The sequence below is a fragment of the Mycteria americana genome, chromosome 4 (genome assembly GCF_035582795.1).
Source record: "Mycteria americana isolate JAX WOST 10 ecotype Jacksonville Zoo and Gardens chromosome 4, USCA_MyAme_1.0, whole genome shotgun sequence".
Taxonomy (NCBI): Eukaryota; Metazoa; Chordata; class Aves; order Ciconiiformes; family Ciconiidae; genus Mycteria; species Mycteria americana.
The window spans coordinates 55203203-55228209 of NC_134368.1; the positions used below are offsets into that span (position 1 = coordinate 55203203).

At 44.8% G+C, this 25007-nt stretch overlaps 1 protein-coding gene across 1 annotated transcript in view; it reads right to left on the bottom strand.

Moving 5' to 3' along the window:
• The window catches only part of UNC5C (unc-5 netrin receptor C), a 269505-nt gene extending 245371 nt beyond the window's left edge, over positions 1-24134 (bottom strand). The window contains exon 1 of the mRNA XM_075499275.1: positions 24011-24134. Coding sequence (XP_075355390.1) covers positions 24011-24134 — 124 coding nt within the window. The remainder of the gene's footprint in view (positions 1-24010) is intronic.
• Positions 24135-25007: the final 873 nt, after the last annotated feature.

The window sequence follows — 25007 nt, forward strand, 5'->3', positions numbered from 1 at the left end:
CCCTGTGCAAATGAATGACATTTCTGAGCTTAATTCATAACTATGCAAAGGACCTATACAAAATCTCATTGACACTGAATTCCTACTAGAATGTTTTAAGCAAGATGTAAGTGGTGTATAAGTCACTCTTCACCTATTAAAAATTACAATATTACACCAAAGAGAATGGAATGTCCTTAGGACAATATAAAATACTGCAACTCCATTTTCCCCTATTTTTATCAGCAGTTTAAATTCCTCAATAATCTGACCTTGAATGTAACAGACAAGTAAAAGGCAGTCCTGACCATTTTAACCCTAACAATGTTTTGTACAGGGACAGAATAAGAGTGCCTCTGTGTAGAAGTCCTAGTCAGGCTACTTGAAGGACAGCCAGATGGTGGACAGCCCAAGGTGAGTGCAACTCTATGATTCTTCTCCTCCTCTCATTTTGTGCAGTACTTACTAGAGCATTTGGAAGAAATAATCTAATATCCATTGGTTATATAGCTTCCTGATTTGGAAGGGGGGGGGAGGAGGAAGGAACACAAATCTTCCTGTGCCAGGTAAAATCAATACCGAAGAAGTAACCAGCAAAAAAAGACATATAAGTTGTTTTGAGATACTTTGCTTCAGTTATTTTTGAACTATGTGTTCAGAGAAGACCAGGGGATGAACTTCAGCGGGAAACCCCTGCCTAGTTGTTTGCACACGAGCAGCAGAAATACGCTGTGTGCCAAAAACCCCAGCTGTATCTTGGCCAAAAGCAAGTCCTGTTTCTCCAGCTATCAGTTTCAGAAGCGACTAGCACAGGCTATCCCTGCAGTGCAAATCACAAGAACATAATTCAGTTTACAGTGCCACCAAGAACTAACCCTTCATGCCTGAACAGCAAAGTTGTGCACCACACCAAGAGAGTACTGCCTTTGCTGCAGACCAGGGATTTTTGTTTTGTGTGACCTTCTGCAGAAGGTGTGGGGCTCACCTGGCCTCCCACAGGAATGTCACGCAGCTTCTTACAGCGAAGGCATGAAGCGTAACCCGCTACAGCAGTGCCACTCACCAGTACCTGGGGCAGTTCCTACAGGATTTGTTCATCGGGGCGTCCTGGAGGCTGTGCGTAACACGCAAGTTGTTAGGAGTTGCACGCAAGTTGGTAGAGGAAAGGAGAGGAAGGGGGGGATGATGGAGTTCGTACATGGGCAGGGATGCTTTTGAGCGAAACACGTGGGGGGTTAATCACAGCCAGAAAGCCAGGGATACATGAAAGGCTACTGCAACAGTCTCCCATTTCGTAGCTAATAATGGTTTGGATGAAGCTTGAACTCTTGTTCCGCACTTCCAAAAAGCAAGGGATTTTTGGCCACTTGTCCAAAATATGTTGCCTTCTTGGCTGTAGTTGTGGGGAGTACATCTTTCTGAGACCAGCCAAATGAGTGCAAGTACTTAGGATATATCTACCCAGGCTTTAACCCCTGCTTCGGAACTTGTGGGGAATGTGGTTTGCCTCTTAAGGCATATTTGGTACCAGTATCACTGTACCCCAGTGGTACTTCTGTGCAGGAAATCACCATTTCTGGGATTCAAACACCCATTTGGACCTAAAGGTACATAACAAAGTAGTAACAAAGATATTCTCAAATTCAGCAGCAGGCAGAAACCTCATTTAGCCTGGAGAAGTCACCAGCTCCACCTTGTCCAGAGAAGCCCTCAGTATCAAAGGAAAGATAAAAACAGCTAGCCTTGTAACACGGGTCATCACTTCTTAACTTCCATAAAGCAATAAATGCCAAAATACAGGTAAGAGCTTCTGAATGTTAATGGATTCCCAGACTGATGGGAACTGCTGGGTGGGAGGACCCAGTGGAGCCAGGGGTAAGGTGCAGCCCATCCAGCAAGCAGGGCCAGAAACCATTTGCAACCATTTCGCATCCAGCAACCATTTCGGAAATTGCAACCATTTGCAACCATTTCCATCCAGCAACCATTTCGGAAATTGCAACCATTTGCAACCATTTCCATCCAGCAACCATTTCGGAAATGGTTAATGATTTTGCCCAACTCCTCCATGGGACGGTTGAAGCACAATGCCTGCTGGAGAAGCCCCAGAAACTGCTTTAAGAGGAGCACCCTTAGGTCAGTTGCTGTTTTTTCCCCTTTGAATTATGTTACCCCCTTTCCACATCATAAATCAGTCACCTTGGCAACCTGCAGAAGCCAGGCGGAGGGCTAGGCAGCAAAATCTGCGGCAAAGGCCTCGTAACAGCTTTTATTTTACTGATAGACACATCCATCAGCACTCGGCACAGACGTTTGGAAGGTGCGCTCACCTGCAAGCACGCAGAGGCTGGCGTGCGCGGTTCAGGGACAAAGAAAGCTGAGTCACCTGGACTGCAAATGTGGCCGTCACTCCCCGGTGGCCAAATGTGTCTTCCGACTGCTACGTGCTCCTACCTTTGCCTGGTGCTGCGAGGTACTGACAGCTAAAAACAGCTTTGCTTGCACTCATTTCTGTTGTCAGCTGGACTGTGCAGGAGCGTTTTTAGACAGCTCAGCACCCTCTCTCCTACCCCCCAGCCTGGCCACCAAAGCCATCGCTTACGGCACGCTCTCTCTCAAGCACGCTCCCAGGAAGAAAAAGTAGCCTTTTCTGGAGCACGTACTATGTTTGCAAAGGATTGATTAATCCCAACTATCTCTCTTCAGCTTTGCATCCACCCATTTGTCTTTTTGTCTCTCCACCTATCCAGTTATCTCTCTCAGTCTTTTTTTTCAGTGTTTTCTGTTACAAAACTGGGAGCATCTGCCTTCTTGGAAGTGTACTGCCTGGAAATGTACCTGGAGATAGCGTATACAATTGTCCTTACTCCTTATATTATTACTAGAGTGCCAGGGTCCAAATACTGCTTGGCATCCTTTAACCCTAAATGCTCATTTGATCAATAAATAAAAGAATTCAGTAGCTTAGCTGAAGTAGAAACTAAATATGAGCAGCCATCAAAATCTGTCTTTAACTTTCAAATATATAAATCTACTGATGTATTGACATCTCAAAACTACAAGGAAGTTTAACCAAAATGTTCAATCAAAAGGACAATAAGCAAACTCTTATTCTTTGTGCTATTTATACATGAAAACAAAAGGGAACATGCCTGCCTGTCCCTCTTTGATTCACTTACATCCCGCAATGCATTTGAGACATATTGTTCAGGTAATCCTGCAGTTTTCTTACAGTATCTCAGAAGGTTACTCCAGCTGGTTTCTGGGGGTGCTCCCACCCAGGGAGACCCAAGCAATGGATTTTCTAGATACATCTTCCAAAGGAGGAAATGAAGAGAGCCTAAAGTACTGCAGATCTCTGTCCTCTTGTGCAGACATAATTTCATAAACACCAGAGCCTGAACGGTCATTACGCAAAATCCAAACCAGTAACAGAACACGTAACACGACTTAAAAAATACAAAAAGGAGAATTGACTTGTACCTGTTTTATGAGCTGAGAAATGCTGCAACATCTAGACCCCAGTTTCATGACAGCTAATAAAGGTGCAAGAGCCAAGCTAAAGACCACTTCTGTGTTTTGGGATGTATCTCTTTACAGCCTCATTTTGTAGTGCTCTGAAGGAGACTGGAGCTCCAGAACAGGAAGCAAAGCCATTCACCCTCTGGGCACAGGCAAAGTCTTGACCTGCTACGTGATGCCCCTCCGGCACCTCCAGACCAGCATCGCTAGCCCATTCCGCCCTCTCCAAATACAACCGGTGCCTGACACAGGGGCAAAGCGAGGGCACTTCTCTTGAATAACTGCACCAAGACCCTGAGGGGCTTCCAGCTGTGCAGATTTGAAGCATGCAGCATTGCGGCGTGGCTCCTTCGTGTGAAACCCAGCATAGCCACCCACCCGAGCGCAGCCCCCACGGGGCACGGGGTCAGTGGTAGAGCTGCACCCCTTCACCTTCACTGCTAAAACCATCTCAGAAATGCTCTGGGAAGACCGTCCACCCGATGGGGAGAAAAGGAGGCTCTTAGGAGGGCAGTGAATAACAGAAAAGCCATGTGAGGGGTGTCATTACAAACTCGCGCCCTTAGGTGAGGAGGGAGAAAACCCCATGGCAGGGAGCAATCCAGGGGGGGCTGGTCCTCAGAGGCACGGGCACAGCAGGACCAACGGCTCTGCAGAACAGGGCTCCTCCAACCAGGCTTCTGCAGCCAGCTGCTGTTCTCACCGCAGGTCCATGGAGCCAAAAAACAGGATTAGGAGCCCCATTCCTAATTTTGTCTGTACCAGCAGCTTGCTGACTACCTGATGAGGACGAGCGGCAAAGACGAGGTGGGCCGGCAGCAGTTAGGCTGGTCACAAATCAGAGTGTGGTGTAAAAACCCAGCGCCCGCTTCCTACGTTCTCCGTGGCCTTTTGATGGAAACAAGCAACACCCGCCATTTTCATACCACAAATTACTTCCATGTTTTCTGTGAGCCCACCAGAGGGGAATTCCTGTGTCTGCTCACTCCCCAGTGCTGCCTCCTGCTCCTCTGGTTTCCATCTAAAAATGGAGATAATTATACTTGTCTCTCTCAGATATGTTTTTCCTACTGCAAATAAAAATGCGCAACATTCGCTCAAAGGCTTCTGAGCTTCTGATGAGCGTGATCTGAGCTTTCACTATGCAAAGGCATCCTTTCTCAGGGGGCATTAGCTTTGTACTGCATAGCCAAGATGGCCTTCATTAATTTAAGTGGTATAAAAAGAAAATATGTTTAAGAAAATAATGTGGAATGAAATAATACATTGAAAACTCTTCCCAAATTTTATTATGAATAGTTTTTAAGTTAGTGGATAATTTTTTAATCCAATGTATCATGTTTAATGTTCTACAAAGCCAAATCCATAGATACCCCCAGCTCTTTACTTTTCTTCGTCTCTTAGCATAATATACTGGGTCAAGTGTGACTACTGTTTATTTTAACTTTGCAAAATTGATCCCAGCTTCATATTTTTGAGAAAGATTGGTCCCTTTTGGTACATTTCCAGAATAAATCCTGCCTGTTCTTTTAAAGTGGGATAGACTCTTGACATACCACCATTGTGACTGTGGAAGGCATTTCTGGCACACGTAATGAGTGATTGACTTCCCTGCTTGTTTTCATAGTGATAAATATGTGGTGCCATTACGCAGGAAAACAAAGTATTCCCAAAAAATCTTTGCTAAGCACATTTTGGTGTTAATGGGTTAGTATAGATACATCATGCTCTCTTTCTGTGCTAAGAGGTATTTGATTCCGTGAAATTCACTCACTCCCACGTAATTTAAACGCCAAAATGGAACATTGTATTTTCCCTTTTCTGCACATGTAAAAAGAGCAGGCAATCTTGCCAAGGTTAACTATACAATCTTGTTAGGCTTCTATAGATTTCATTAATGCCTCATAAAAGAGAATCAATAAAACTCCTTGCACGCCGATATAAAAAAATGACCTTTCGATTTACTCTTTAAGATACGAAAAAAAGAAACGTAATCAATAGACATCATCAAAACTTCTCTGATGAGAGCTCCTGCAATTGGGAGTTTAGATTAAGAATTCTTCAGAGAAGTTATGTTCCTGCTCTGAACTCCTTCCTAAGGGACTGTTCCTGATCCTACTGGGAAACTTTGGTGGGACTACTCATTTTAGGCCACAATCTTGCAAAGCGGCAAATTAGAGGCATGGGATCACTCACACACTGAAACGCAGAGGCTTGCAGAAGTGTCGTCACACTTCAAAGGTTAATAGGACTGCTCGCGAGAGAGAGGATTTTTACAGAACTGTGCCTTTACTCCCATTTCTGCTTTAAATTTTCCTTTGACATTTTTCCACAGGTATGAAACACCACAATGCTTAAATTGACTTTGTTGGTTCTTTTTATGTAATTTATAGCTTAGCGTACCCAGCAAGCACACCAAAATGACACCTATCTCAGCACCCCAACAGCAGAGTCACTGATAACAAATGGCTCTGCCCTGGCAGCAGCGTTAGCGCTCAAAAACAAGGGCCTGATCCATGGCCTTTTCACTGAGACTTTCCATCTATTTTGCTCCAAATTCCTCACTCAGACAGCTTGTGGGATCCCATTTTATGTTGCCTTTGGTTTTACAGTTTCCTCTTGCATTCAAAGATAATAAAGACCCTCCGATATCTTTTTTAGTGGCTAGATAGACCAATTCAGAAATTGGTTCCAAGTGCTCTCCTCCCACTTCTGCAAGATTTCTCACGTGGATAAGGAACAGCCTCACATAAAAAAACCCAGTCAAACCAAACAACAACAACAAGAGGTAACCTGGTGGCAATGTTAATTTTTTGTCTTGTTTTTAAAGTACCTCTGTTACTTAATATGCCTCACAGCCACAATATCATAGCTAGTTCATATAGATAATGACACATTTATTTAAAAAAAACCCCAAAACTTAAATTCATGTGACTTTTGGTTTTCAAGGAGTTCGTCCTCCCTGCTTGCCTCAGCTCATACCAAATCGTCTTCCAGCCTGAAGCAAGGATCCTGAGGTCTTTCCCAAAGCAGCATTTGCCTCTTCAAACATTCCTCTGGCACTTCTTTATGGGCACCTGCTGCTGGTAATTCCCAGCCCGTCTCCTAACCGCTTCCCCTGTTTTATGTCAGGGCCACATTCAGTCCACTCGGCTGCAAACAACGACCGGTGTGAGACGACTGCACGGCCCCTCGGGGACGTTAGGCAGGACCAGTCCGCTTTGTGCGTGCTGGTGTCCTAACAAAATGGAGCGGTTTCTTTATCGCTGTCTTCCCTTTCTTGCCTCAAGTAGCACCACGCATAACATGCTTTGGTAACATGCTTTAAACAGACCGCCTGCGTGCATTTGTGTCTGTCTTGTGGTTTTGAAGTGGCTAGCAAATACATACTACTCTGCTCCCCAAACATATTTTTTATTTAGCTGGAGGATCAAAACACCGCCTTTCTCCGGCCTCAAATCCCACAGATAAGTTTGTTCCCATCCCAAGTTTTCATGCCACAGAAAAGAATGTTTAGTCTATACCTTGTGTTTATAAACATGTATTTTGGGGAAAAAGAGGATGCTTTAACTCCTCTGCACAGTGCAGTATTTGTCTTACCACCCAGGGAAATAAAAATAAATACTGTAGTGTATTCAAAACTCCTAATTCTCCAAAGAAATGTATTTCTTCCACCGTTACTAATTAATATTTGAAACTGCTAATCCTAACAGGTCAATTTTTGTATGTTTTAATTTTCCATTGCCTACTTTGAGAGAAGACAATGAGGAAAAATCAAGTTTTATTTTTGTAAATATCCTCTAAGATGATCAAAAGTGAGCAGTCATTGCCATAGCTAGAAAGACAGCCTTGACAGTACAGAGACCTGCTGAGAAAAGTTCATCTCAGGTTTTGATCAGAAGTAGGGTGATGTTCTCAGAGCAAACAACTGCAGAGAGCCGGGGCAATGTGAACATACAGCCTTTTCATTTTAATTACGAACTCTTTGCAGAGGCTTTGCATCAGTGGGGTGGTGGGTGGCTGCAAAAACTTCCAAAGAAAATTTTCTTTTTAAAAAATAAAAAGCCCAAAACAACCTGTAGTCATAAACCAGCATTTTACCCAATAATTGCCATTCTAGACGCCTATCTTTTCTTTAGGATCTCTTAAATGGGACAAGATCTTGTAAAGATACAAACATTTTCCTCCTCATTTTAGCAGCAAAGAATCTCTTTGTTAACACCGGGATTGCTCTCTGATGTACTTTGCAGTGTCTGCTCCTCTCTTTCCGTTTTTTTAAAAGCATTCTTAGAGTCATGGAGATTTTTTCTGTCCAAACAGACGAGATAAAAATCTCTCCACCATGAATACAGTCTTACAGAAATGGTAACTGTTAACAACCCTCAGCTGGTGCAGAACTGAGGCATTCGCTGAACTCGGGGAAGCTGTGTTGGTTTACACAAAACGAGAGGTTCAGCTGCAAACACATTCTGTGAAGGCCAGCTCTTCCACTTAGAAAGTTCACCTATCCAAGCATAATCGGAAGTTTCAAAACTTAGAGCCTGTGGGCTGAAATTTATTAGGAACAGATGGGGCTAAGTGGCATACACAATTTACCTGTGCACCTAAACACAGTTACATATATTTATAAGCATAAATAAACCAGCTGGTATCCATTTCCTCGCTAATCCAAACACCTTTGGCCTTCTCAAATTCCAGACCTACACTGCTACGACTACTTGGTTTTCATACACACAAGCGATACCTGGTAGCCCTCAAGTCATGAAAATTCAGTGTTGCACAAATTCTCGTTAATAATTTTGGCTCCTATAGGAAGACTCATGCTGCCGATTAGATCATGGCAGCAGCTGAAATCTAAACGTCACATCACCTAATAGGAAACAACCCAGCGTCTGATAAACAACCCAGAGCACAAGTCAGAAGAACTGAATTTTGAAGCTAGGGCTATTGTCAGGTAAGCTCTTTACCCTTGCAGGTAAGTGCATCTTCCCAAATAACATTTCATGGTCAGTAAGACATTTCTTTGGCAAGAGACTTGCATGAGCCTTTAAACTGGGTTTGTGGGAAGGAAACACGTAGGCTTACATAAGTTATTTCAGTCCAGAAATTCCTTGTGGTTAGGTAATTATATATACTAATAACTTCCCAATGACAGTGTCTGGATGCAGCCTGCACATACACATAACAAAGCAATTTAATATTGTTCATGCACTGCAATGTTCTCTAGCAATGACTCACACTTCAGTGCAAGTTCTCATACTACAGAAAACTGAGAATTGGGACTTCAGCTTTCCAAAATCAAAGTACTGCATTTAGGAACCCCTGTGATCTCTGTAGAGACCACAACCTGCTACAAACTTTATAGTAACACCTTTGCAAATCATAGCTCTGTATTCCTAGGTGCCCACAGGATGTTGACAGGGACGCTTGATAATGATCACAAGATGACGACACCACGTGTTATTATGCTGATCAAAATATACTGATGTATCTTAAAATACTGACCATCTAAAAGCAAGGCAAAGTTACATGAAATCTGATCATTAAAGAGAATGTTTTGTTGTTTGTTTGTTTGTTTTTAAGGACTGCCTTAAGCAAAACCTTCCCTGGTACATTTGTTTTCTAATACACACAAGTGATAATAAATAGGCCAGTATTGGTATACATTTTTCAGATGTATTTACATTTCAGAAAACAAGCAATACAACAGTTTTTACCTTGCACTGTGGGTAAGAGTTACTTTGCTCAAACTAAACTTCAGTAGCCAACAAAAAGTAATAGTGTTTTAAGATTAACTTTGACCTTACAGACAATGTGACAAATACAAGTCCCCACTAATGTACTTTCATGGAAGTGCTAAAGTCCATGGCTCAAAACAAGGAACTTCGACAAGAGCAACCAGACCATCTTTCTTTAGATGCACACAGAGAAGAAACAGAAAAAGAAGCAAGTACACTGGAAAGTCCGTACAGTTTTTTAGTCAAACAAGAAGCCTTTTCATAACGTGGGAGTCAGAAATGCATTTGTATAAGCCCACCAAATTCCAAAATGCCTAGATATTGTAACAGCAGAAACCTTGGGAAAATCCTGTTAAAGTTGGACATATCACTGAGAGCTGACACAATGGGAACATCCCAAAAGTTGTGCTTGATACAGGCTTTTGCTTGCATAAATGACCTCAACTAACTTCAGAAAATATTAATGGCAGCTTAGTGTCCTAGTTATGCCACAGATCTTCATCTGCCTCCTACAAAAAAACCCTCTGCTGAGCCACTTAAACTGCTTTTCCCCTGCTCTGGTGTGGGTCATTCCCACGGGCCGCAGTCCCTCACGATAAACCTGCTCCAGCCTGGGCTCTCCAGGGGCTGCAGGGGGATCTCAGCTCCAGCACCTGGAGCACCTCCTCCTCCTCCTCCTCCTCCTCCTCCTCCTCCTCCTCCTCCTCACAGGGGCCACCCCTCCAGACCCCCGCTGCCAACGCCTGGGCACCTGCACCCCGTGCAGGGGAGCAACCGAGACTCCCTGCAGTTTCCGTCTGTCCTGTGCGCAGGGGCTCCCTTTGCACGGACACACACCTCGGGGAGCTGAACACATCCGCAGGCTTTGTTCAGCCCTTCGAGGAGGCAGGAAAAAAACCTCCTGCAACATTTCCCAATGTTATCGCCTACCTGATAAAAATTCTTAGTTGTGCCTTTTATTTTGGGGGGTGGGGTCCGAAGCTTGAGAGGCTCACGGCTTGGAGGAGACAGCATGCATGAAGGAGCCTGGCACAGTTTTGGAGACTAATAATTTCTTCAGAGAGCGCAATGGCCAAAACATTTGAAAATTTATGTCAACTTTAGTGAGGGAATCCAACTGCAGAACGAGGGTAAAAAATCCCCAAAGTGAACATTTTTCAAATTTGTCTTTCAAAATAGTACTTTGGTTATTTTATTTCTTATTTTGTTTTAGAGGTTAAAGAACATTCCCAAGTAAACAAAAATTGCAAAATGTTTTGTTTTACACAACTGTTTTTCAAGGTCTTTGTTTGGGAGAGGGGAAAATGACTTGAGGGATGATTATAAATCTTTTCCTGAAATTTCAAGGCCTTCCGTGGAACTGGACAAACTACACGCACAGTCCTAACTCAAAGACGGTTTAGTAGCCTCATGCAACCTCAAATATTCTGCAGTAGACAGACTATCGGTCTCCTTTTCCTCCTTCAATTTAAATACAGGCTCAAAGCCTTCGCAGAAAGAGGGGGCCCAGCACATAACACAGTCTCGTAGGTCCCCCAGCACTCCACTACAAACCTGGCTCCTGGTCACCTTCGCTTTTCACAGCCCTTTGGGCGCCTGAATTAGCTGCATAACCAGCTGCTTCTAACAGTTCTATGCACGTGTTTCAGGCTTAGTATACAATATACGGACATCCAGACAGATAAAAAGAGTAAAACTTTGAGAAGGACAAAGAGTATTGGCACTGCAATGCCTTTTCCAATGAAAAATATTCACGGCTGCATTAGAGCAATTGTCCCGTGCCAATGTGAACGGCGTCATTTTGTTAGCTCCAGCATAATTCAATTATATAATTCTCCCAGCTCATGAATGTGTATGTATTTACTTTTTTATAGTCAAATACAATAATGATTTTTTTAATAACTTTCAGGCAAAGTAGTGCAAGAGAATAGGAAAGAACATATGGGAAAAGTCACTTTTGACCTATGTTTTATCCTTAAAACTCAAAAGTGGATTCAGTATTAAAATCAAAGCACTCCAAGTATATTGTGAAATATTTACAACTGTTATTACTGCCTGATTTATGTGTGCTAGAGACCGGATTATTCAGCCTGGTTTCACAAGCAATATGTTAGTAAACAGGATTTTGTTTGGCAATTATATTAAACATGTCCATATAAACTTGGAATTAATTACAAACAGTATTTTACTGTACTTGATAAAAGCACTAAGCAGCAAGAACTAATGATGGCAAAAAGGTCTTCTCTCATTTTCAGTAAAGCTTTCCATGTGAAAATCTGTCAACATGAAAAAGTTACTGCTTGTAATTAAAACCAGGCTTTAGTTCAGTAACGTGTTTACATGTTGTGTTCCAGAAGGGGAAAAAAATGAAATTGAATTATTCTCCTTAAACCCTGTGGTTAGCAAGCACACGATCTGCTCTGGGCATGCCACTGATATCAACTCCTTCAGCTTGGGAAGACAAAAAATTCAAGTTCAGCCTCATGACACATTCGAGAGCTTTGCACTACTAACACAGTTTGTTAAGAGTTTAAGTGAGCCCTCCAGATGTGTTTGCAAGATTTTTGCAGGGGGTATGTCTACCCACATCAGGCATTTAAGCTCTACTCCTGTCAGTACTTGTACAAGGTTTCACTAATGGACGGATAATAGCAAAGAGGAGGCGGAGGAGGTTACAGTAATACTTCACTGTACTTGGGAGCATGTCAGTAAGCGACTAATTACCCCTGTTTCCAGCTCTCACATTAACTTACTAAGCAACCCTTCGCCTGTCTCCACAATGGCTTTGTAGCACAAGATCTATTTTCAAAGCAGACTTCAAAGTGACTTTTCAGAATTAGACCGGTTGCCAAACCGGGTGCTAAACTGTGCTTCAGTGGGTCCCAAGACCACAGGAGGAGGACCTCAGTCTGCCGGTTGCTTTTGAAGATGAATAACAAGTTCATCACCTGTCACGCTTCCCTTTACCAAGCATGCACCATTTTTTCACCGTATCTCTCAACCCTCTTTTTGATGCACTGAGATGGGTAGATGCTATTTGCTGCACCAATGGTTAACTAGAATTTAAGGCCATAGGCATACAAACACTATCTTGACAAGTTTAAATGTTTTCACACTGCTGTAATGAGACATATTTCCTAAATAGCCAGCAAATAACCTGTTTTTTTCCATGGCAACCCAGTGCTCCACATTGCAAAGCATCTTACTGCCTTCAGTAGAAACTTTTCTTGAACAAGGTCATAATGTATTTAATGATAAAGAACAAAGCAGAGAAGCAGCTCTGTGGTTATCCTGTGTTACAGAAGCCTGTACGCTAGATTTGCTAATCTAGCTTTAATTCAGAAACCTGACACACTTTGCTTTTCTTGTAACCATTTTTGTTTCTTGTTAATGCAACCAGATGGTAACTTCAGTTTGATTACAATTCCCCCTACTTTAATGTGAACTCTTCATCTTACTACTATCAGATGACATTTGCTTTCCTTAATGTACATAGTTTTAGAAAAATTACAGAAGTGCTATTGCTGCATTACATGAAAAATTCCAATGTACATTTAGCTGACATAGCATCAGCTGCTGTTTAAACTGGGCTTAGCTAATGGACTTTTAATGTCAGTGGGGTTATGTGCAGTTACTGGCTATTAGCAGGAATGGGCCCTTTCTATAAAAATCACTTTTCCTCAAGTGTGTTGTTTGAACATTCCTTCCTCTGATTTAGTGACTGTCACCAAATAGAAAACAAATGCAAGGACGCTGGAATCTACTGTTATCTTTAAAACCAACTTAACCTCAGCCCAGCCTCCACGAGCGAAATATGTGTTCTGCATTGGTACTAGCGGATATAAAACTTTAAAGACAAAAGACTGCATTTTCCTTGTCTTGCTCCAGTGAGTAAATCCCAAGCAATCCAGTGAAACTAATCAGACAGAAAGCAAAATTTTATCGAAGTACTGCCATCAATTGATTTCCCTAAGAGAAAGGATCTTTGCAATGAAATCAAGTACTCATAAAACAAGCTCATCGGTAAAACATAGCAGATGAATAGTCCACGCAATGTCACTTTGTCATTTTAATTCAGTTTTCTTTGCAAATGTTTCTTATAAATGCAAATTTAAGACTTTCCTCTCGAGACTGCAAAATGATAGAAATGTTTACAAAGCAAGTAAGTAAATTAGGACTGACTTTTTTTTTTTTTTTAAGATTTGGAAGGTTTTATCTAATAGCTTTACTACACAGAATTAATATATAACACTTAGCAACAAAAAAAAAAAAAGGAGAAAAATATGCATACAGAAATAGTGCAGGACAAGCAAAGGACAAAAGGTAGCAGGAGCCGAACAATTTTGCCTTTTCCAATACTCATGAAAGGCACATGGCACTTCTCATTCTACTGCTTAAACCAGGATAATAACTGCTTTTGTTACCAGCTACCAGGTTGCATTTCTAACTCAAGCCTTCGAAGCCCACGCTTTTAGTAGTAGAGGTCTTCAGTTAAAAAAAGACTGATTGCTGAGGCAGAAAATTGCCACACGTTTGTATGTAATAGATATTTATGTGGATATCTGCCTACAGTTGGTGACATTTGGCTGTCAGTGGTGTTGACCCAAGAGAAAAACCATCTACCTGGAAAAATCTCGCCAACATGTTTTCAAGTGGGGCGCTGTGATAATCTCTCTACAGCAAAGAGCCACATTGCTACACCTAAGGAAAATGGAAAGCCAGAAAATTATTCAAATTATTGAGCTTAAAAAAAAAAAAAACCACAACACCACAACAAAACTTGCCAGCAAAAAAGGTGAGATCAAGGTCCGTCCATCCCAGAGTCTCACTCTACCACGTCGACATATTTTTAACACAGAACCAGATCAGCTTCTGACATGTGCTGGCTTTGAAGTTAATGGAGCTATATTTGTTGGTGGTCATAACCTGGCCTTGTATAGTGTAAGTCTATCCTTGGTATAAGCACTAGGGATTTAATAAAACAAAAGGAAACCAATAGTAAACTGACACGTCCCAGCACTGAAGTTTCTAGCTACAAAATTTCTAGTTACTCAGGAACTAAGAAATTAGGAACTTCCTATTTGCTACAGCACAGCTATTTTACATGAGGAAGATAAGGAAAAGCAGCACTCACATTCTTGCCAGCAGAGATCTGCTGCATAAGAAGATTGCTGCAAAAATGCAAAAATTTGAGCAAGAAACCGAAAAAGTTACCCTCACCTTCAGAAACTGGTGAGGAAGCAGAAAGAAAGTCCCTAAAGCTACGTTTGCAACGTCTGCATGAAAAGAATTTGTAATGGGGATGATGACTTGCCAAAAACTAGTGCAGCTTTGGGGCCAGAAAGCTTAGAGCAAGGAATACTAGTAGTTCATGAGCCAATTCAGTGAGATTGTCAGTGAACGACACTGGTACAAGGGCACATTCACCACCATTTAATTACAGCCCCATCCCTTAACTGGACAGACTTCTAGTTTCCATAATCAACTCTGATTTCCACATCTGAAGTGACTGAGTGTGACAGGGGAAACTTTATCTCCTCCTAGTCGAAAGCACCATGGAGTTTTGTCCTAATCCTAAAATAAAGGCTTGCACAGCAGAGGTTTCTTTATAGCCTCATCTGACTGCAGACAACCCAAAATTTCAGTCTGGACACCTCACGGTTACCCTGTTAGCCCCGGCTATTCCCCACTAGTCACGGCCACTCATCTTTTGTATGTGTAGAGCTGCAGAGTAACCAGGCAGACGCAGGAAGTCGTTGATGTTGTAGGGAAAGGTGAGAGGAACACATCTGTGCTAACTCGGTGAGCAACTGGCAAAACGAGGAGATATATTAATGAAAGAGAAAATTAATTCAGAGTAAGGCAGTGTGCATGTCTGTACTCTGAATGACTCCCGGTAATTACCTGCGCTACAGTCAGCGTAGGTAAATCCAATGCACGTGAGAGCAGAATTAGTCTCGCTTGCTATTCTGTCCCACTTCTTATTCCTCGATTTCAGTATGACTGAACTGCAATTAACCTCATTCAGTGAGACCATATTATTATTTTCGCTTACTATGTAAACTTTCCAGTATAACCACATATGTTGGGACTGGATAAGACAAGCGATGTATTTAAACAATAAATAAATGCACCGTGTCATAAGAGTGCAGCAATTCACGTTCCAGCCATTATTTTAGCAAATTTATGGTTGGAAGATAGCTCTCGAAGAAGCTTTGAATTACTAATAATCCTGTGGTGATCACTTTTCACCGCCTGACGTGAAATGCACTAAATTCAAGCAAAGAAATGTCTGGGGAACAACTATCAGTTCAAACAAGTTTCCAGAACGGCTGCGATAGAGTCAACCTCTTTCGACAGATCATTCAAGGCTTACTTGCACATTTCCTTGTATCTAGCTGATGAAATCCAAGATTTCTCAAACAATCACATCCAGCGCTCAGGGGACCAAGAAAAATGCAAGCTTTCCTTTTTCTCAAAGGATACACCGTTAATCCACAGAGCTTAACATTTCAACCTCTCACTCAATATGAGACTAAGAAATAAAGCTACTTTACTTCTTGAAAATAACTAAAAAGGTATTGGCAGGAGCTACCTAACAAGAAAGTGCTCAGCTGTTGCCCGGCCAGCAAAACCCACCCGAGCTCCTTAGCATTATTCTTGATAATGTTACCTCAACAAGAGAAAAAAAGATACTGATTTAATTGCCTAGGCAACTTCATAGCTTTTACGACTCGTAAGGCAACAGGGTCCTTTGGAGCCTAAGTTGTTCATTCAGATGAATGAAGTACAGCTGAATAAGATAGTCCTGAACTGCAGACTAAACCCAAACGAAACAAAATAACCCATGGCAGTGATCCTTATTCCATTTACAACAGTGCTGCAGTCATCTGCTGGATCAGCTCTTGCTCCCTCCAAATTCAGGATAACACTGTCGATTTCACTGCGCAAAGCGAATCCTCCCGAACCACCTGCCACCGTAAAGTCAGAGCTTCCAGGAAGCATCCCCATTTCTCAGCAACCGCATATGGGTTTGCCCTTCGTCTTTTACACATTTTTCTAGACATCAGCAGATATAAAGAAACCATTAATGAGACCCAACAAATTCGACATTGGGAAAAAACCTGAGAGCCTTCAACATAGCATTCCCTCCACAGCATCCATCTTTGGGATTGTCAGACAAGAAGGAGGAGGGACTTGAGCACCAAACGGCCTCGGGCACCCCCTCCCACTCGGGCACAGCCTTGAGCTCACATTTTGGCTTTCTTACACGTTTGCTCTGCACCCTTAGGCAATTCCCCTTATATCGCTCCACCAAATAGAGATAAATACAGCTGTCCTCCCAATCCAGCAAGATGGATTAAAGTTTAAACAGCTAATGCAACGCGACAAATGAGGACCTCCCATTGTCTCCAGCAACGCAAACGTGTAGCAAAGCTATCCTAAAGACGCAACTGCAGATGTCCCCCATGGGAGGTATCACCAGCTGAGACGAGCATGCATAGCTTCTTGGCTGCCTCTTCCTGTCCTGCCTGTGTAGGACTCATAACGAAGGAAAGCGAGAATTTGGGGAGGCGCTGATGCACTGCAGCATCACATACTGACACAGGGGATGTCCCTACCTTGCTGGGATTACTGCACAGTCATGCAAGCTAGAGCAGCACTGCTCCTATTTGGGGAATAGCCAAGGTACTCACCTAAATCCAGCATTGCCTGCCCTTCCCTGGCAGCCTTAAGGGCATGTCTGGCACCACTGAGAGAATCTGGGTCTCTATCTCAATCTGCGTCACAGTCAAATCAGTGTGACATAAAAAAATAAATAAATAAAAGAAGAGCAAGACCTAGAAATTGCTGTAAATATATGCCTTAACAGTGCTTAACCAGGATTGTAAGTCAAGTTTAACAGTGAGGTTTTTCACTAGGCTGGTTGAAATATATGGAAAAATGTAAGTGGAAATGAAAACTGTTATTGTGGGAAGATTTTACAACTTTAAACTTTTTCATTTTCACTGAAAACCTAAGAGATTTTCAGAGAGCGTAAGTAGAAAGAGTTTGGCCAGTGAAGTAAATATTTGAAGCTTTATCGACCTTTTCACTAAAATAACTTAATCCTTTCTGGTTTTTATTAAGGTTTCATGTTTTTTTCCAACCTCCCCCCAGCAAATAAACAAAAAGGACTTTTTTTTTTTTCCCAAAAAAAATTTTCCATGTTGATAAAAAGGACATTTTTAAGTGAAACTATTTTTGCATGAAGCTTTTCTTCCCCAGCCCCAACTTTTAGATAATAATGTGCCAGGCTATAAAGGGACTCCCTAAAACCCAGCATTTGATGAATTAGGAGGAAATCCCATGTTTCCTACTTAACATACGTGTGATTTGGGATGGAGTTATAAAAGCAAACAGGAAGCTGTTCTAGTGATAACTACCTAGGGGGAAAGCTGTATGCAAGCATCTCTGAGGTTGCCGAAAGCTGGGAAACCTCTGGCAGCTCTTGCCCGCTGCTCTGACTTGCTGCGCCTCACTTGTGCGTGTTGTTTGTACGAGCAGAGCCAGCCTCGAGGAGAGCAACTGGAACACAACTACAGTTTGGGGCTTTCTTCTACCTTCTCTGGCTACCATGCACGCCCACGGCTTACAGTCAGCTTTATGCTACATCCTTACCCAAGAAAGACAAATCTAAATACAAAAAACACAACCGATGCTCTGCAAAATGTTTAAGCAGACCTATCACAAAAACAATGACAATACTAAATAAATCCTCTCCCCATCACACTGCTGGAGTTTGGGGTCGGAGTATCTGCAGATGACCCCATTAAACTAAACACAGGGAAACAAAGTACGTGCGCAATTAAGGGGAATTTTGTCGTTCGTATTTGTTTGACGTAAGCTTCTTTATAACCATTTCCCTTTTAGCATAATTTCAAATGCTTGCTTACAAATTATGCAAATTAAGTCTTTCTTTGGATACAGTTTGCCTCCCAGAAGACTTAATACCATTTCCTTCAGATCGCCTCTTGGATAATGTTATGATGGAAAGCTCCAGGGGCGCCTGCTCCCGAGACTGGACTCTACCGAGCACACGCAATAAATCACTTAAAACACCACCATCCCTTCAGTCCTTGGAAGCAGTTACCACTGAACTGTGCCTCTGTACAACATTATTCTGCCGCTGTGTTGATGGAGGTTGTAGCCAACTGGAAAACCACTGCTCGTCTCTTACTCCTCGCTTTTAATCCTTGACTTACGCTTTAAAAGCTTGCGCTGTTTTATACCTCCAAGTCGAACGTGAAAGCAAAGATGGCTAATGAAAATGACAGGCGATGTAATTACTGCTTTATTGGCACCGATGCCAAGATCGCTGCCTGCTAAACTTGAATACCTCCACTGGGTGGCTAACAAGATGTGCACTTCACAAACTAGCACAGCCCTCTCCCCGCTCGAAAGGGAGGACAGAGGGAACGGGAAAGGGAATGCCATATTTTCCTATAGTGACATATAGAGTGTTATATGAAACATATTGCATAGGCAGAGCACCCACGATTAAATTAACTTTTATTTCAAAGATAGCCTCCAGTGATGTGTTTTCAATGACAAACCAATGATCTGAAAATGTGAGACTCACATTGAGCCGAATCCTCTTTGACTGAATCACAGCAAACTGTTCACTACTTTGAGCAATGCAAATTTACCTAGGAATTCCCCTTTGCAACAGAAATTAAAATATATTTTTCTGATAAGCTACAAAAGCAACTTCTGTGCCTTTTTCCCGAAAAAGTAACCAGAACTGATTCCTCAAAAGTCCAATGATTTAAAATCCAGAAAGACACCAGAAAGCAACAAAAGTAGCCATACACTACAAAACGGGTTACTCCAAACAAGATTACTTAGCTGGTAGCACGAAATAAATGTAGCTTCACTTTTCAAAGTACAGCTCTTCTTAGTATTTTACATATAGACAAAACTCTGGTCGTATACTGTACGGAAATACTCAATTGTTGTCCTAGTCAGCCTGGGCTCCTCTCACCTTCCATGGGAACTGCCGGAACTGCCGTTGCTTTGCACCCTATTCAACTGAACTGGACAGACTGTGCCTCAAAACACCACTCTTCAACTTGCACAAAAATCAAGATATTTACTTGAAAATGTCTAATAAATATAATCCACATTTTCTCCTCTCTTGCTGCGCAGACCAGCCATGGAACTGATTTGCCTGGCCTTGGCACAGAGTTGTATTCCTGTTTTCAGACGTACTGTATTTGGAAAATTAAATTAGGAAAATCTTTTTAATATGGTTAATGCTGTTTCCTGTTTCTGACTTTGGATGTCACACACAAAGCTAGTCCCAAAATATAGTGAATAATCAGGGTGTGAGACCATTACCAAAGAAAAAAAAAGAAAAAAAAATAGTTGTGTGATGAATGATCCACATAAAATGATTAAGTGTAAATATGCACAGCAATTGTGGAAATGTTTAGATACAGTCAGGCATTCTTGCTGTACAGAAGAATAAATGACGCTGACAGTAATGCTGAAAAGCCATCAGAAGGGGGCTGTATTTGATGTATATACTTTTTTTCATAACTGTTGCAACAGCTCCTGGAGACTGGAGCCGGAGGAAGAGGAGCCCAGATTCTGGCTTCTGTGTTCCCGGGGAGGAATCCCTCCTCCACAGACAGATCCATCCGCTTCATTTTAATCCTGCTTAAATTGCACCTCAGTCAGCAAAGGAAACCCGGTGGCTGCTGTGCTTTCAGCGAAGCCTGCTGCAGTACTAAAACGCTACTCAGGGCCAGTATGGGCTATGACATCCAGCCCAAACTTGTCCACATCACTGAAATCTGCCAGAGCACATCGCTTTAATACAAATTAATGTTCCGAGTGCGTTTATCCATTCACAACAAAATACTACTTGGCCCTCGCTTTACTAATACAAATACTATTACACCCACATGATCAAATACAAGCGGTCCACTGATGCATCAAGATAATTAAGTCCTTTCCCCCCCTTTTTTCAACAAGATGCGTTTAGGTATTTAATTAAGAAGTGCATCCCCAAAAGGTTAGTACATTCACATGTTGTATTTCACTTTTTCCGCACCAAGCATTTTCAAACTGCTGCTGTTGCTAACACAGACTATGCTGGGGCAAGACAAATATCTGCACATATGGCTCTTTTACAGTTTTCTTCTTAAATTATCACTTTGATGTAATTGGGTTTGAGGGGTTAAGCATAAAAAAATGTACTCTTTTGTTGTAAAGGAACAACTGAAACAAAAACTCATTAATATGCAGTCCCTTTAGCTTTTCTATCCATCTCTTATGCCATCATTATTAGCCCATAAAGCTGTCTGAACCATGCTTGTCACCACAGATAGATAGCCTGACCCTCCCTCTTAACCCACCTACCCCCCAAAAAGGTGGGGGCCTCAGTTCTTTGAACAGTTTTAATACCCAAAGATGGAAGGGGGAGGGAGGTGGCGAAGTAGGGAGGCACCAGGGCTGAAACCCAGTAACCCAGTCTCTGCCGACTGAAGAGCCAAAGGAAAAGTTGCTCTTACGGGAGGTGGCACTGAAATGCCGGGCAGGGGTAGGTGCTTGGGTTCAGGGGGGTTGCTCTTTCACAGTTTGGGAGCTTTGAATTCTCATTCTGATGTAGCTCATTGTAGAGGTATAATGAACGCAGCGAACGCCAGATCAGAGTTGATTCTGGCTTGATAATCGCTCTGGCCCCATTCACCCCACTTGGAGAATTAAGGGCTGTCTCTATCATTGTGGCCATTTCCTGTTCTCTCCTGATTACAGCGGAAAAATACTTAGACAGCTTCAGATAAGAAGATAAGAAATGCTAATAAAACAAAAAGTGTATTTAGCTTTGCTGAGAAGCTCACAGGAGAATGCTGAGATGCAGCGATATGAATCTCTCTACTAGGGAGTGTGGGGGTTGGCCCACCAACTACTCAGTTAATGAATTTATTTTCCACGAGGCAATGGAAAAGGAAGGCATGAAAGCAAAAGCCCCAGCAATGCTCACGGCCTCCTTAGCCTGCTTCAAAAGATGAAGATGGTTGGGGAATGGAGAAGAAAAGCAAAACAAGAAATAATACTAGCAGCAAGCACTGGAAAAAATGTACACGCCCTCTTTCCCTTCCCTTCCTCCCATTACTAAATCGTAACTATGTGTTTGCTGTATGAAGTCACCACTTTAAGTTTTTTTCTCCTTTTCAAGGTATCACAAAGGAAGATTGAAATTTTTTGCACAATTAAAACCAAGTCAGCTGGCTCCAGACTCACTGAAAATCAGAAGACCGAGTCCTGTTTGTAGTGTAACTTCCACGTGTCCTATTTCTATTGCTCTCAAAGGAACGCAACTGAAAAGACTAGAGGGGTGTTTCCATTTTGAAGGAGACGGACTGAATGGAGGATGACTTTGGAAAAAGAAGGTGGGTAAGAATCATTTCAGTGTTCACGCATTTTTGGAAACATATAAATAAAATGGAGGGAAAACTTTGCCCGGTGCTATATGATGAGAAAACTTCCTGAAGAGGGCATAGTAAAACTGTTGATTCATTGCCTCACTGAAGCACCACATACACATACATGAAGATCCCCACAGCAAACACCAATCAGAAAATCCCTCAGCTATGGGAAAGATGCCAAAGCCAGGTCTGCACCCAAATTCTGTGCCTGGTCCTAACAAATGGGAAATAAAAATAAAAGCCTACATGGAAAGACAAGTCCAAGATGAATTACTATATCCCAACCACATTCCCTGGATTTTCCACTCTTGTGAAAGTTTATCACACACCGCACAACGGGAAGCGTTGCTGAAGAGCTCTCTGTCCCTTTCTGGGTAGGTGAGCACACCTGTGTCCTGTGACAGGTCCCACACACGTGCCGCCCTCCGCAGCGTAGGCGCAGGGGCTCTGGCTCCTCTCCCCTCGTGGCATTTCTGCCCCACAGTGTTGTGTTATGGAGGCTATGCGTGGAAAGGAGAAACCATCTGAAAGCGTGGGGTATGCCCTGTGGCACCGAAATGCGTGCTCCGAAACAGCCGAAGGCAGGGGATCCTCCCTTCCCCGCTCAGGCCATCTGTCATGTGAATTACCCGTGTCCTGCCAGCAGAGCGGGCAGGCTCCTTTCTGCTCCAGGTCCAACTACCTGAGAGATCTTTCCTCTTCAGCACCGCCCCATCTACACAGACTGATATATACCCACTGACATCTAGGTCTACGTGCACATGGTACTATTAAAACCTTTAATACATAACATCAAACCTGTCCGATCTCGAACATTGAATGGACCAGTGAAAGGAAACGATGGTACGCAAGACACAGAAGAAACGTGACACGATGCATAAGGGATTTTTGTACTCTCGTTCTCTGCTACCCCCTTCTCATGACCAGGTTTCTGATCTTCCTGCACGATAAATGCCCTGTATGGGCGAGGAAACATGACTCTGAGGATGGAGTAAGCATCAGCGGGAAATGAATTAGCACCATTACATGTACAGACATGATGTGCAGTGCATCCAGCCCACCAGCAGTAAGCCTATGCCTCCCGAAAGCCTGCCAGGGGCACCGGGAGTCAGAGCAACCAGCACCGCTCTCCCGTCAGAAAGGCCATAGAGGAGTGCACGTTGTAATGGCTGGGGGAGAGCACGGGGCCAGATCTGTGCAGTCGCCTCAAGTGCCTCTCCGCAGAGATGATGGGGGGAAAACCAAGCATTCTTCCACTTGCATTATGCTAACAACTCCAAATCAAAGCTTTGGTGCATATTATTATTTCTTGGTGGCATATATGGAGGGGGGGAAAAAAACCAACCAGCTTCTAAAATTCCTTTTCTCTTGTTAACCATACAACCAGGATTTCCAAGTGCTTTAATGAACCCGCACATCCTTGCTGTGCGCAGCTCTGCCCACATGCAGCAGCAACCTCTCTCCCGCTCCAGCGCTGAGGAGGTTGTAGAAAAGTATTTCCCAGCAAAAGCCACCCATTTCCACTTTAGGTCTAACTCCTGGGAAGAGAGAAGAAAAGCACCGAGAAAGTTTATCCGGCATCAGCTTGCAGGAGCAAAAGCCTCCTGCTGTGGCTGTCTGCCGGGTGGGTGACACACTGAGCCAGGGCTCTTTGTGATGCTCTCAAGACATCGCTAAACACGCACGGAGAAGCAAGACGTTTTCACTTGGAAAGGGGAATTTATACATGGGCTACAGGGAAAACAGATCTAGATGTACTCCAGAACCCCCGACAAGGGAGGGAAAAGAGAAGAAAAAACAAGCAAGAAACACGGTAACTCCCCTCGGGTGTACCGTGTTTTAGGCACGAAGAAGGAGGGCGCGGGGGGGAGATGGGGGGCTCACGAATGACCGTCGCCTGCAGAGCCCCGGGGCACGGCTGTGCCGCCGCAGAGGGACACCCGCCTCGCACCTGCCTTTCCCACGCACCTTGCCAGCCCTCCGGGGCGCACCGCCGCCGCTCCCCCGGCCCGGAGGGCTGCCGGCGGGGCTCCTTCGGCCCGAAGCCCCCGCTCCGGTCTCGGCGCCCCGCTTGAGGACGGAGGGCAGGGAAACGCCTGTCCCGGCCGGGCTCCGCAACCACAGACCCGACCCGGCGGGGGCGACCGGAGCCCCCAGACCCCGGCGGGGGCCGTGCACGCGGGGGAAGGCGCTGCTTGCACGCAGCGCACAGAAAAAAAATCGCGGCATAAATTCGCATTTTCAGCCCGCACCCGGAGGACGCCCCGGCCCCTCTCCATCCGCCCCCCGCCTTACCTTGCGCCGCGGAGCCGGGGCGGCTGGCCCCCAGGACGGCCAGGGCGGGGAGCACCACGGTCTGCAGCAGGTATCCCAGTCCCAGCCCGCAGCGGGCCGCCGTCCCCTCCAGCCCCTTCCCCATGGCCGGCGCAGGGGGCGAGTCGCGCAGAGCCGCGGAGCTTTCCTGTGCCGCCTCTGCCTCCGCCGGCCCCGTCCCACCGCCGGGCGCGGAGGGGCGCGGAGGGGCGCGGAGCGGCGCGGAGCCCCCGCGAGGCGCTCAGGCTGCGCGGGGGGCGGCGGGGCGAGGGGCAGCGCTCGTAGCGGGGGGGCAGGGGCGCTGCATGGCCCCGCGGAGGGGCGCGGAGCGGCGCGGAGCCCGGCGGAGCGCTGCCTTCTTCCCGCGGGCGGCTCGGCGCGGCTGCCTCCACCCCGGGGGTGGGCGGGGGCCGGGGCCGGGGCCGGGGCTGGGGAGAGGGGCTGCGCCGGCCGCCTGCGATAAAATGCGAGCCGGAGCGAGGAGCAGACCCAGAGGGAAGGGGGCGGGGGAGGCTGGGAGCCACCCGCTGCAGAACCGGCCCCCTTTCGCCTCCCCCGCCCGCGCCCCCTGCGCGCACACCCGCGGGCACACTCGCACGCAGATGCTAGTGCACACACGTGCACGCATGCACACGCACAAACACGCACTCACACCCCCCCTCCCCAGCCCACCCGGGCCGTGCAGCCGGGAGAAGCCCCGGGAGCCGGGGCTGCGCTGGCCGGGCCCCGCTGCACCCGTGGCTCTCGTCCCCACGCCGTTCCTGCGGGCCCGACACCCCCACACACCTGCGGGGCTCTGGGGGGCCAGGGCCGTCCTTAGGGAGCCACAGAATGCCGGGTGGAGGAGCCCCATGCTGGCCGGGGGCACCCCTCTGCTCCCGCAAGCAGCGGGGGTGGGGGGCAGGGGGAGAGGCAGCACCAGGAGGGGTGTCGGGGACCCCCCCGTCCCTGGGGAACGTCTCCCCATTTGCGGCCCAGG